The sequence below is a fragment of the Aptenodytes patagonicus genome, chromosome 16 (genome assembly GCF_965638725.1).
Source record: "Aptenodytes patagonicus chromosome 16, bAptPat1.pri.cur, whole genome shotgun sequence".
Classification (NCBI taxonomy): domain Eukaryota; kingdom Metazoa; phylum Chordata; class Aves; order Sphenisciformes; family Spheniscidae; genus Aptenodytes; species Aptenodytes patagonicus.
This window is the reverse complement of record NC_134964.1, coordinates 8,913,192-8,927,277: the sequence shown is the minus strand read 5'-3', so window position 1 is coordinate 8,927,277 and position 14,086 is coordinate 8,913,192. Positions and strand designations below refer to the sequence as shown.

At 45.9% G+C, this 14,086-nt stretch overlaps 1 protein-coding gene across 1 annotated transcript; it reads left to right on the top strand.

The window, feature by feature from the left end:
• The first annotated feature begins 57 nt into the window (after window positions 1-57).
• JMJD6 (jumonji domain containing 6, arginine demethylase and lysine hydroxylase) lies at window positions 58-12,788 on the top strand. The gene is made up of 7 exons (XM_076353646.1): window positions 58-269; window positions 1,021-1,409; window positions 4,392-4,678; window positions 6,017-6,152; window positions 6,275-6,413; window positions 7,080-7,207; window positions 8,856-12,788. Exons 1-7 carry the CDS (start codon window positions 102-104, stop codon window positions 8,890-8,892), a joined length of 1,284 nt encoding a protein of 427 aa, XP_076209761.1. The 5' UTR covers window positions 58-101; the 3' UTR covers window positions 8,893-12,788.
• The last annotated feature ends 1,298 nt before the right edge of the window (window positions 12,789-14,086 follow it).

Below are 14,086 nucleotides of genomic sequence, written 5' to 3'. Positions count from 1 at the left end.
GGTGAAATTTCTCGAAGGTGCGGCGGCCGGGCCAGGGCGAGCCGGGCCGGGGCCGGGCCGGGCGCGGAGCGGGGTCTGGGGCACGACGGGGGCGGCGGCGGATGGTGACGGCCCCCGGCGCTGCCGCTAACACCGCCGCCATGAATCATAAGAGCAAGAAGCGGATCCGTGAGGCGAAGCGCAGCGCCCGGCCCGAGCTGAAGGACTCGCTGGACTGGACCCGCCACAACTACTGCGAGACCTTCCCCCTCAGCCCCGCCGCCTGCAAGGTGCGCCCCGGCCGCGCCGACCCCGCCTCGCCTGCCGGGGACCGGGGGGGGGCTGAGGGGACCGGGGTGGGGAACGGGAGCCTGAGGGGAATGGGAAGGCCCTGAGGGGAACTGGGGGGGGAGGGGGCACTGAGGGGGTCCTGAGGGGACTGGGGAGGCCTGAGGCGAAGTCCGACGGGAACGGGGAAAGGGCCCTTTCTTGAGGCCGGGGTTGCCTCAGAGCTGGCGGGGCTCCCTGGGGGTGCCGGGGCGGGGACCCTGAGGGAGAGCGTCGGGGCGGGGAGGGGGAGGTCAAGCAGCACCCGCGTTTTTTCCTCCCTCCGCCTGGCGAGGGGTGCGGGGGGGTCGGGGCCCCGTCGGGGTGGGAAGGGCACCCTCAGTGCCGGAGCGCCCACGTAATTCCCAGGCGCCTTCCCCGGGGTCCCGCGGGCGGCGAGGGGGGCGAAAGGCAGCAGGGGATGTGTCAGCCGAAAGGGCAGGGGTGGCCTCTCCGCCTGGGCAGTTACCTCGGCGGGGAGGAGCGCCAAACGGCTTCAGCCTGCTGGTGTTACTGATGGGTGCGAGGAGCGGGGCATGAGAAATAGGACTGCGGCCTCGGGGAGCTTAAAATAACACGTAGGCAGCTTGATACCCTGGTGGTGTATGGAACAAAGTATGAGTGTGAAGCTCCTCCACACCGACTTAGAAAGCGCGGTGTTAGGACGTTAGTCTATCCTAATATCTGGTCTGTATTCCTCCCTTGGTTTCACAGGATAATGTGGAGAGGGCAGATGCGCTCCAATTAACAGTGGAGGAATTTGTTGAGCGTTATGAAAAACCTTACAAGCCTGTAGTCTTGCTGAATGCTCAGGTGGGCTGGTCTGCCCAAGAGAAGTGGACTCTGGAACGACTGAAACGCAAGTATAGGAACCAGAAGTTCAAATGTGGGGAGGACAATGACGGTTATTCTGTGAAGATGAAGATGAAGTACTACATAGAGTATATGGAAACCACACGTGATGACAGCCCGCTCTACATCTTTGACAGCAGTTATGGAGAGCATCCCAAGCGCAGGAAACTTCTGGAGGACTACAAAGTACCCAAATTCTTCACTGATGATCTGTTTCAGTATGCGGGGGAGAAACGAAGGCCGCCTTACAGGTATAGTACAGTGACAGCAAGATAAAAGTAGGTATCTTCTATCTCATTAGCTATTCCTAAACAGGTATGATTGTCTTGTATAAAACAAAGTGATAGCTTTACGTCCGCTATTTTGAAATGAGCGTACATCTGTAACCCAGAGGGAGGGAAGGGCAGATTTGCGTATCACAGTTTCTGGTTCTGCCACCAGTGTTGCTACAAGTTTATGGGGGTTTTTTTTCTTTTTTTTCAAGTCAGTTTACCTCACTTCTTAGATTTTAAAAAAAATCACGTAGTTACTGAAAGTAACGAAGGTTAATTTCTTGTTAGGTGTGCCTTCTGGCTTTCAAATTGTAAGTACCTCAGGACAAGTTCCTGCGTTTTGCAGCAGTGGCTTATGTGCATAGTGGGATTTTGTTGAATTATGAGTCAGTCCTTTTAAGGTAAAGATCTTAAGCTAGATTAGTATGAAGTGTGGAGACTAGTTCTTAGCTCCCCTTCAGATGATTTTGAGAGACAACAATATTTCACATCTATGTAGTCTTTTCAACTCTTATTTTTGCATCTGATTGAAAAAGGATTGAAATGACACTTCATTCCTGAAATCAAATGCAACAACCTTGTATTTGGGGTGTTAGACAGAAATCCCTTTTGTATCTATGTTAATATAATGCTTCATAGCAGAATGAGCATAAGCTGAACGCTCCCAAGTAATTAAAGTCTTTACAGCCACATTATAATTGTCAGAGAATGCCTTGCCCTTTGAGTGATGTGAGGCTGTGATGTGGGTTTTTTATTGTTTTGGGTTTTTTAGTAAAGTAGAACAAGGAATGAATAATGATACTCTTCTCTGCAGTCTTTCACGTGTCTATAGTCCAGTTGTGCTTTTGCAGGAGTGAAGCATGAAACTAATACCTGTTTAAGATCACTGAAGTAGGTGTTTTTACAGTGTTGTAACAGACCCTTTTTATAATTCGCTTCTAAGAACATACAATGCTGTGATCAAACGCAAAAGCACACCAGGTGTAGTCTCTAGTAGAAACTGAATACACTTACAGAACGGGCAATCATTTATCCAAGTTATAGGTAAACTAGATAATCTGGTTGTGACTCACACTGATATCTCTTTCCTCCACACTCTCCCCACCTACAGGCACATGCTGAGCTCCTTGCTTGTGTTCATGGTATTCACAATTCTTGTACTTTGTTCTGGAAAATGTGGGTTTGTTTGAGGCCGTTACCGTTTTTTGAGAGATGAGTGATGCAAGAGAGCACACTGATGCCTCCTGGAGTTAGGGGTTTCATCTAGGTACAGAAATGGATGAAGAGTGTCCAGTAGTTTAAGAGCGTAATTGAAAATCTAACAGCAAGTGGTGCTTTCTAATCATATGATCAGGATATGTACTGCAGAGATTGACCTCTGGATTGAGGTGTGTGTGATAGTGTATAGATCTTAAAATAAGAACTCGTGCTGTTTAAAGCATCTTTATTGGAGTTGTTTCTCTTTAAAATAAAAGCAATAATTTTTGGAAGCCATTTACTGAAGCAGCTATTTTAGTTTGGGGGGTTGGGGATTGGGGTTTTCTGCTTTTAAATTGAAGTTACAGGTTGTGAAATTTTTAACAGTCAATTTGATGTCTTGTGGCAAACTGGGTTATGTTCATTGTCAATTAAATGCCCAGAGGAAGATGCTGGTAAATGATAGTGTTGCTAAATAAGGACTTTAAAATCTTCCGCGTGTGTAGATTCAGGTTATGGTCAGAAAAATGGTATTGAACAGCGGTCTTGTCTGTGTACCAGACAGATCTTTGTGTTTAATTTCCTCTGACTTCTTAGTAAAAGCTTTGACTGTTCTGCTTGTAGTTTTATTAGCTTTCCAAAGCTAATATGAATCTAAAGAGTGAATTGACAATAGTAGTGACAAAGACCTGCCTATTTACGTTTTTATGGCTCCTTTGTGAAGTAGGAAGAGCGCAGCTTGATAACCCAACTTACAGTCCTACAATTGGCGCTAGCAAGTGGTACTTGGAAACCAGCTTAATTTACACCTGCATTGGAAAGGGGAGATGGAGAGCTTGCTGGCTTCCGATTTTTTTTTTTTCTGAACCTTTGAACGCCTCTTGCTGGGTATCGCCTGCCTGTCAGCCACGCGATGCAGGGATCTTGTTGGTGCTTTAGTTTCTACCCTCCCTGCCGCCCAATAAACAATTACTGCCATTTCTTTTTCTCTTGACACCTGATACTAAGTCACCTCACTTACCTTTATCTGGTATGGTAGATCTTACTGTTCCGTTACAGGGGAAACGTGCAATTGAAGGTGCTGTTGCTGTTAAACATGTGTAGCAGATAAAGTTCTCCGTAGGGAGAAATAAACCTTGCAAATGGGGAATGAGAATATACATACCAAATCCTGAATGCTCACTGGAGAATAAGCTCTAACTGGTTAAATGTTAGAATGAAAAGCCTCTTGTAAATGAACAGAAGGCATAGAGGGAGGCCAGGGTTGCATAACTTTGCTCTGTTCCTTACTTGTATCGCCTTTTGTTTGTTCCTCATTGTTCTGCAGTTCTGGATCCATTTATGACTAGCGAATTTTAGAAAAACGTAGGATTAGGAGAATCCCCCTGCACAGTAAGAATCCTAACGCAGGCTGTTTATGAATGTGATTTAATCACATCCATAAACCTTGAAATAAGTATATATTTTATTGAAGAACTGTTTAAAACAAAATACAGCTATGAAATATAAAAAGCTATCTTCCCTTTCTTGTCCCAGAGTCATTCCTGTCCCAATTCATGTTGATTTTTAGGCTAAAGCCATTTTGTATCTTTTTGCTGTAGTGTGAGCCTAACAATCTCAAGAAGATAAATTAAGGAACTGTAACTACCTTGATTTCTAACTGTACGTGAAATAAACAGCTGTAATTTTCTGTCTAATACGAAGGAAAGATAAGATAGCTATTTGCTTGCTCTATGACTAAAGGATTTTTTTCCCCCCATGCAGATGGTTTGTGATGGGCCCACCTCGTTCTGGAACAGGAATTCACATCGATCCCTTGGGAACTAGTGCGTGGAATGCCTTGGTCCAGGGACATAAGCGTTGGTGCCTGTTCCCTACCAGCACTCCCAGAGAGCTGATCAAAGTGACGCGAGAAGAGGGAGGGAACCAGCAGGATGAGGCTATCACTTGGTTCAATGTCATCTACCCTAGGACGCAGCTCCCCACCTGGCCCCCTGAATTCAAACCCCTGGAAATCTTGCAGAAACCAGGCGAGACGGTCTTTGTGCCAGGTATGTACGAATCTCTCCAGTAAGGAATTCTGGGAGAGAAAAGCGTATTTCTAACGTTTGTGTGTAGTAGAGACGAAGAGAATGTTTCAGCTTTCTTATATGGGCTCTCTCTTACAAAAGAAACTATTCTGAGCTGTTTCAAAAGGCATATATATTGCGAGGCGCTCTTTGAGACTATTCAGTTATTTTCTGAATGTCCTGAAATGTATATGGCCTGTAGCATAGGATTGCATGTGGTACAGATGACAATACAAATGGGACCTCAGTTGCAGCATCACAGGAGTGTGATCCTGAAATAAATTGCAGTAATAGGAAACCATCAAGGCATAAAATAATAGAGGTGTTTGAGTACAAGTAACTTCTTAGACAAAAATGTTTGAGTTTACATACACTGTAGCAGATTTGTGACTGAATTTTGCAGCCTGGGTAGTCTGACTGCATATGAATATTTCTTAGCTGTGGGAAAAGAACTACTTCAAGGCACTGACACTTTCCACCCACCTCTCTGTGGTTATGCTTCATCTTGCATTTAAAATCAAAAGCTAAAGAAAGATCTGATAAGGATGCCATTCTCTTTGAGTGGCTGCACATTGTGTGCCCGTTGTAACTGGGAGGTGAGGTGGCTAGTGGATAAAGCAGGTGAGTTCAGTGCCAAATTCTAACCTCTAACCCTTGCGTTGTTTTTGTGCAGTATGGCCCATAGCTTCTATCCACATTGCTTGTCTCTAACATACAGCTGACTTCATGTTTGAAGAGTGCCTTGTGATTGTCTTGGCACTTATTAGTGACTCCTCAGTGTACCTTCTGTTAAGATTTTGTAGCTGTCAGGTTCCATTAAACTGTTTCCTTCGTCTTTTTATGAGGTTATAAGTGGGTTGTAAGAACACCACTGTCTATTTTTATCCTGTGTGGGGAAACAATTTTGCATCTATTTTTAAATGAAAGGTTAGTCTGTAGTCATAAGAACCTTACTAAATCAGCATGGAAAGTGCTCTCCAGCTTAACAGAGAGGGTCTCTGTGCGGGCTGGGTTACAATGGCTCTTGCTATTAAATAAGCCATCAGTAGCAAGTGTGTTGCTGTCAAGTCAGATCTTCAGTACTGCTCATGAGCTGGATAATTTGGTCAGAGCATTGAGCAGCCTTCTCTAACAAGAATCTAAAGCATTGGAGCGAATCCTGAAATAAGACTTGAGGAAAGACGACGTGGTGGCAGACTCACCTGGGTTTGGGGGATAAGGTCCAATTTCCACCTGTGCTGTGGAAAAAGTGTACACGGCTGTTCTTGAACTTGCTTTCGGCTACGTAGCCAGAAATCATCATTGGTGTTGTATTTATAGGTGGCTGGTGGCATGTAGTTCTCAATCTTGACACAACTATTGCCATCACGCAAAACTTTGCCAGTTGTACCAACTTCCCTGTGGTGTGGCACAAGACAGTAAGAGGGAGACCCAAATTGTCACGGAAATGGTACAGGTAAGAGATTTAGTAGCTTTCTTTTCATATTCTCTATTTAAAACAAAACCCCAAAATACCCTATTCATTTACATGCAGTGTTACCGTTCAAAGGCTAACCCTGAAATTTCAACTGTATTTAGGATCCTAAAGCAGGAACATCCTGACTTGGCAGCCTTGGCTGATTCAGTTGACCTGCAGGAATCTACTGGTATTGCTTCCGATAGTTCCAGCGATTCTTCCAGTTCCTCAAGTTCCAGCTCCTCAGACTCTGATTCGGAGGTAATGCTTTTTACTACAGTAGGTGATCCATATCCTGCAATTATATTGGTTTTTTCCATACCTGATCGCATGTCCTCATCCTAATATTCATGTCTTATGGAAGAAATTAATAGAAAGCAACTAAACAAATCTACATGGTGGAGGAGCCTGTGGTCTTAGCAGGTTCTGTTTGCTGAAGCCTCCCTTTGTATTGCTAAATGAATTTGGTTTGTTTGATCTGTGTTCATATTGTATATAAATCTGTCACTCATTTAGCTAAGCCATGCTTGTGTAAAATGGCTGCAAAGTGGATGTTTTAAAAATGGGGAGGGGGAACAAGGTCCAAAACCGAGACTGTCAGTTATGACAGGGGACGTTTCTAGGCACCTAAGTGCTACAGAAAGCACCGAGTCTGCTCTCGGAAAATTAGGTCCTTCTAGGAGCAAAAATGAACGTATCAGTTGACTTGTCCCAAGCCAGCTTAGTCAGTGATGAAATCTAAGAATATACCTGCTCCTGTTTTTTAAACGCTTAATTTAAAATTTATTTCATGTGTCTAATCTAAAATAGCACATTCTGTGAGTATTGATTATTCAGGGTTGCTGAGGTAGCTCTTATGGTGAATTCCACAGCACAAACAGTTTACTAGGTTTCTCTGAATTCTGGTTTCATCTCTTCATACTTCAGTGTGACTCTGGCTCTGAGACAGAGGGGATGATGCACCGGAGGAAAAAGAGGAGAACGTGCAGCATGATGGGTAACGGTGATACAACTTCCCAGGACGACTGTGTGAGCAAAGAGCGCAGCTCCTCCAGGTGACCCGATGGCAACTGTTTTTTTTTAAACAAGCAAAAGACAATACAAGGCAGAGCTGGCAGAGTTAAGACAGGGTGATTCATCAGGACAGAGGGATGGAGAGCAAGGGGTCCCTTGCAGAATGTACAGCAGTTGGCCAGTGGTGATGTCTTCCCTCCATGAACTATTTTAATTGCTCTAAACTGAAAACTAAGATTCTTGATATTTTTTTTTAAATGAGGTTTTTTACTTTATTTAATAAACAGTTTTATTACTTTTCCTAGTTGTCTCTTTTAATAGAGAAAGTATTTTTTTTTTTTTTTTTAATGGGAGAGGTGGGATATTTTAACTGTGTTCTTCAGAGAGCACAAATGAATAGTAAACAGTTAAAGATGAGGAACGATCAGGCAAGACTCAGGTTTCGATGCCTTGTTGTCCAAATGGAAAACCTTCAAGTAGTTGTGTGGTTTCTCTTATTGTTGCCTGGATTACTTCAATTTGGCCCACTGCTTTATCTGTTAAAGGCAACATTTATCCCAAATCCCAAATGTCTGTGTTTACCTATTAAAAAAAAAAAGAAAGAAAAACGAGCAAGTTTCTGTCAGTCTGGAGGGAGGGAACATTAATATTGCAGAACCAAGAATAGATATTGCTTAGCGTAAAGTTGCCGAGGAAGGAAGTTCACTGGACTTGCCAGGTTAAAAACAGTGAAACACTGGGAATCTGGGAGTATACTGCAGGGAGAAACTTAGAAATTCTTTGCTAAATGAAGCATTTTTCTCATATGGCAGAGGCTTGCCAAAATTCTGAAGCAAGCTCCTTCCAGTTTGGTTAACTGATGCCGCTGTATTAGCTGCCTGCCTGCGTTAGGGTGCTGTCTAGTTACTGAGCTCTTGGATACTCCAGGTTTGGCATGGATGCGAGTGCTGTGGCCTGCTAAAGAAGGTGTGCAATAGTAATTTACCTGAGGAAGTCCAGATTCCCAGTATCATGCCTGACTTCCCAGTGTAGGGAACTGCCTAAAGACCTGGTTGCTCCTGTACGTGTTGCCATTTATCTTGCTGTGATATACTGCTCTCTTGGTTTCAGGAGTTGCTCATAACTGAATACAATTGAATTACAAGCACAGAGCATCATTAAACAGTTGGGAGAGAACTGTACTGACTGCTTATTTTGCCCTGGAGGTTTTACCAATTTGTTTGTTAGGATGTTGTCAAATCCCATTTCAGCAGCCAGTGTGACTTCAGGCAGGGAATGAGCAGCAGGAGATAACGAACCTTAATGCAGACCCTGTTTTTAGGAAATAAAAAAAGCTATACAAATGCAGAGCACATGTGCAGATCTGTCCTTTTGAAAATCCCATGCATTTTTAAGTTGTTCGCACTTCAAATTTTGAAATAAATACCTTAAATATTAAAAATTAGCACATTGCCTAGAAGACTTGCTTTCCAGGTTTCGCTGTTTTGCTCTGTGAGGATGGGTGGGCTTTCTGCTCCAGCTGTGTGATGGAGTAGTTGATAGAAACAGTTCCAAACATAAAATCTTATCTAGCTTGTACAATTCTGTAGGAAGAATAAGCATACAATTAACCTGCATGCTGCAATCTTTTGTCCTGATATGAGGGGAAATGCTATAGTTGTTGACAGGCAGTTGTACTTTTTTTGACAGGATTAGGGAATCTTGTGGAGGCCGCAGCTACCCCTGAGAGACAACAACACCCACCTAGAGGCAGCTGCCGATCGAAGCTCCATTAGCAGCCAGCCAGCTCTGTTCTACCCCCTTCTGCTTCTATTTCTCAGAGTCCTTAAGTTTTTGTCACTCTTCCTCGATCCAGACATCCGTCTTCATTATGTGCTGTCGAAGGTTGGCTCCTTAATAACTTCTAGGGGAATGCCCCGACTCTACATTATTGTGCAATGCTTTGTCCCCTCCGCGCCCCGAGTGAGTGCACTAATAACCCAGCTTTGGGTAAGGACATGCCAAGTATTTAATGGTTCACGTAACTGGCAAGAAAGACGACGGTCAGTTTTTAAAGAACTCTTTTTAAAACCAGCAGGTAAATGTAAAAACCTGCCTTGCTTTGACACTGTCATATGTTTACATGTTGTCCTGTACACTTGAGGAAAGGAACACCAGCCCTTTTGGCCTCTCTGAACGTCTGGCGGATCTCGCACCAGAATTTCAGGAAGGGAAGGTGGTATGAATGCTCCAAACACTGAAGCAACTTCAGCAGAGGTGACCGCCGACCTGAAGCATCTTTCGTGGTCTTAATCTACATGCGTACATCAAGGTGCAACACCTTAACCAGCAACAGTCCATTTGCTCTGTGTCTGTTACGATGCCTGGTAACTAAGATGCACTAGCACCTTGCGATAGGAAGCTCGATGGATCGGGAGAATCCTGGAGTTTCTTGCACAGCAAAAACCGTGGGGGAAAAAGTCAGCATTTGCCAGTAACTACAATCCTTTACATGCAAGCGTGATGTTTAGCACTAGGCAACAACTGACAAAGTCTGACTCTTGTATCATAACAACAGTTGCTGGGCTTTAAATACCAAGCAGTTACAGGGCTGTGGGCTCGTTCAGGCCTGTGCAGTTCACATACCTAAATGGCTTTTCTTTGAGGTTACGGGTTCAGACGTTTCCGGAACTTGCGGTGCCAATTTTAAAGGACTGGGAGGGGGACGTATTGTTGTTTTATGCTTTTTAAAAATGCAATGTGTTGCTTAAGTCTGTAGATGCGTTCGTATTATGCCGGGTAAAGCTCTCATCCCCAAGGGATCTGTTGGAGCTGCTGGTTTTTTTAGCGGGGGCTTGTGCTGGCAGTGTCAGTGAAGAGGTCTGTCTAGCTGAAGGTGTGCTGCAAGGAAATGATCCTTCTTCTCTATCTGAACAGCACAGCCAGAAGCTAGCTGGGTTGGGGTGCTTCCTTGGGTGCTCTCCTGAGACCTAGGAGGTGGGTATTAGATCTCACTTCAGCTGCTCTTCTTTGGGAGAGGAAACTTGAAAACAGAAGTGGTGTGCGTGTAGTAAACATGCAATAATGCCCAGGCACTGGTAGCAGAATTAGAGAGCAGATTGGCAGCCTTAGCTGTGACTTTCTTATACATGTTGGGTTTGATGGAACCCAGAACATTGCTTGTCTGGGCTTTCTGATCTTTTTTCTAACCTTGTCTCTTCCTATTTAAACATTCTTTCCCTTCTTGGAGACTGGGCAATGTCCTGTTGTACAAGGGAATCCTAAATACATTTGTCAGGATCTCTGTTTCTGAATCTTCTGTGCCAGTCACTTTGTGTAGGAGCAGCATGGTGGTTGAAAAATGGAGAGAAGGAAGGCTTTTTGGTACATTCTTTAGCTGTCCGGACTCCTGAATTTCCTGTGATAGCCAGGCATAAGTGAGCACGCTTGCTCTGTAGACTGCTGCACATTCTTCCACAAGATTACTTCATTTTAAAAAAAAAACTTCTCAAACTCCTGGCATTTCTGGCCAAAGTTGCCTTTTTTCCTGCCTGGTTGAACAGCCTGGGAGCCTGCACAATCTGTGTGTCTTCTCAGACAGAGCAGGCTGCAGCTGCTGACTTTCGGAAGAATGTGGGGGCCTGGAGAGGCGAAGGCCCAGAAGTCTCAGCTCTGTCACCGTGAGAGGAGCCCTTAGAGAACTGTCCGCTGCCCTCTTTGGTGGCTTGACAGTTAGTATGTCAGTAAGATGGCTTATGCTGTAGCTTGCAATTGCATTTGGCATGCACGGTTCAGTTTCGCAGTCTTAAAATCTTACATGTGCGTGAAAGCCTGATCGCTGTGCCAGGAAAGCCACACCTCTACCACCAGAAGCACAGTGGGAAGATCCGGAGTGCAGAGTATTCTTCCATGCCTGTGAACTCTTCCATGGCATGAAATAAAACAATTTCAGATTGAAGCCTGTGTTCGTTTGACGTCCCTCACAGAAAAGCGGTGTGTTTGAAATGGACTGCAGGCACCGCGATACCAGCAACGCTATACTGACTTCTCCACCAGGCACTTTCTGATATGAAACAAGGGTGTGTCTGTTTAGGCTACCTGGGAATCGGGACTCCTGGGATCTCTGGTTCTTCCGCTTACAGGCTCTTGCCTCAGCCGAACTGGTGAGCTTCTGTCTTTGTTTCAGTAGATGAGGAAAATACCTACCTCACAGGGATGTTGTGAGGCTGAAATGTAATTACTGTGTAAGATGCTTTGAAGTCGTCCTCCCACAAAAAGTGTTCCAGACATCCTAAGCAACCTGAGACTTCCTAACCTGGTGTTAGCTTTTTGTAGCAGAAAACACTGGGGATGTGTTCAGCACTCTTGGCCACGTGGTGTTCTGTGGTGGCCCTTCCAGAATTGCTGTGTGGTACATAAATTGTAGCAGAACAAGGCTTTTTGTTTTCACCAGAGTTTAACTGTTGGCATTTCATGGCCTGCTCTAAACAGGAGGTCCTGCTAGATCGGGATTTTTTTAAAATAGAACTAGAATAAATTATCTCTCATCAGGGAGTCAGCTTCACTGGCCTTACAGGAAGGGGGGGAGCTGGTGCTTCCCAGGCCCTCGTTCCAGGCCGGGTGAATGAGGAATAAAGTTAAAAACTGTGCTCCCCTTGTGCCTAGCTCCATGCTTGTGGGAGGCTGGCTGGGGAGAGTGGGTTTTGTGCTCTCACTTCTCCAGGCTTGTGCTTCTTGGGGCATCCATGTCTCTTGTTCTGACCCCACTGCTTTTGTGTACTGTAGAGCCCCTGGATGTAGCGGGCTGCTGTGGTCCGGCGCCCAGACCCAGTGGGCCCCTCGTTTCCTTGAGCCCCAAAGCAGCAGCGCTGCTCTGCCTCGGCCCCCGCCGGCGCTCTGTCAGCCCGGTGGTGCTTTGTGGGCTGCCTTGCTCCCCAGGGACAGGCTTAGAGAGCCGCGAGCTGGGTTTGGACTGTGGGCTTCCCGATTGTACTGTGCGTATCGGTGCCATTGTCCTGCCTGCTCTGGCGAAAGGTAAAGGGATTTGTGAGCTCTGGCCGCGCTTTTGAGTCTGGTAACCAATACAGGCTTGTCTGCTGTGACAGTTCAGGAGTGGATGAATAAATACCCCGTCAGAACTGTAGATGTGAACAACAGGCGCGCCGATCTCGGCACCTGCTCTCTGCACAAGTGCTGTGGGAGCAGGTGACGCCGAGGGAGCACTGGCATACCTTCCTCCCCTTTCCAGCTCGGGTACGCTGGCTCCAGTTTGTCTCCTCAGTTACAGTAAGCCTCTCCAAATGCTTAGAAGAAAGACAGCAACCTCTTTCATAATTAACCTAGACCCTTTTCCTCCCTGAATCCCCAGCCATCGTGGGGCAGGAAGCAAGACCGTTGACTGAATCAAATCCAAAATGCCTGTGTGGGCTAATTGTAATGGGAGGTTTTTGGCATCCCCCTTGCAAAGGGGGGAAGGAAAGAGCGTACCGATTCGTTTGACAGTCACACTGTCGGCTCCAAGCCCTGCCACTGCCATTAGCTGCTTTTATCACCCCATCCAGCAGAGCTGGGATACTCTTAATTGTCGTTTGGATGATTGTGTTTTTGCTTTTTATTTTAAATAAAATCAATTATTTTGCATTATCCTGTCGGCCATTCACTTTTTTTCATATCATGATCTGAAAAAAAAAAAAAACAAACCTACGGGTGTGCACCTCTGATTCCCAAAGTACCGCAGTGTGCTAAATGGTGTTACAGCTACGGGGGTGCTTTGGGGACTTTCTCTAGCGCTTTCTCACACGTGAGCAGTACGTCTGTATGGTGGGGTGTGTTTTGGAAGCTGCTGGGGCTGTGGTGGCTTTGGGTGAAGGTTTGTGTCGGTAGCTTTGTTACCAGACTGCAACGCGTGCTTCTTGCCGCCTTCCCTGTCCTCCCCGGGCGGTACGGCAAGAAGCCTTGCGTCGCGTCTCTCTTGCCACCTCGTACTGGCGAGAAGGGGGTTTCATCTTCCAGGTGTCGCATGCTGCTTTCGGCTTAGCTTCTAGATAAGGGGCACAGTGCAGAGAGTCGCTGTGGAAGGGCTGGACTCCAAGCAGAGAGCTGACCCACCTTCCCCCCCCCCCCCCCCCCAATCCTGAGGGTTCAGGGAGAGAGCCGCCTCCGAGGGTGCTCCTGTGTGTCTGAAGCTGCCTCTTAATGAATTTGGCTGTGTAGCGGAACAAGGGTTGGGAACGTGGAAAGACTTGTGTATTTTGTTAGTGAGCTTTGTTGAAACCAGTAGCTGTAGGTAAATAAGCTGAAGCGGAGTGTGGGACAGCAGCCCGGAGGCTTTTGAAATATTTACATCGATATATTGTAGAATGGAACACCTTGGAGAGTAAATGGTTTTGTGGCAGCAGACAGCAAGTTTGCTCGTTTCTGCATAAACCTCTGTCCCTCCCTTCCCAAACACCCATGTAAACATTCCTTTACTGTCACCTACAAAACCAAATTTGTTTTTCTCCTTTCCAATTGCTCTTCAGCAGGTCTCTCCCCGTGCCCTGTCCGCATCCTCTGCTAGATGCAGACACAATTAGCTAATGAGCCCCTGCTCTCCGCGTGGGCGCTCCGGGCGCGTCGGTGCTTGGCATTTAACAAGGCCTAATTCCAGAAAATGGTATGAATTGTGGTGGCTGAAAGCTATGTAGAGCCATTGTAGAAATGCTTTTGTAACATACCTCTTCTGCTTGTCATTCCCAACAGAGGCGATTTTGCGTGCTCCCAGCTTCGAGTCAATCCCATTGTTCTTCCGAATCTGCCGGTACCTCCTTCAGTGCCACTGTGGCCTTGCAATCTGGACTCGATTTATTTTTATTCCTCTGATTTATCTACCTGTCTTCCTTTTTGTGACAGTTGCAACCCAATACCTCATTTCAGCAAGGAGGACGGCATACTGATTTCTT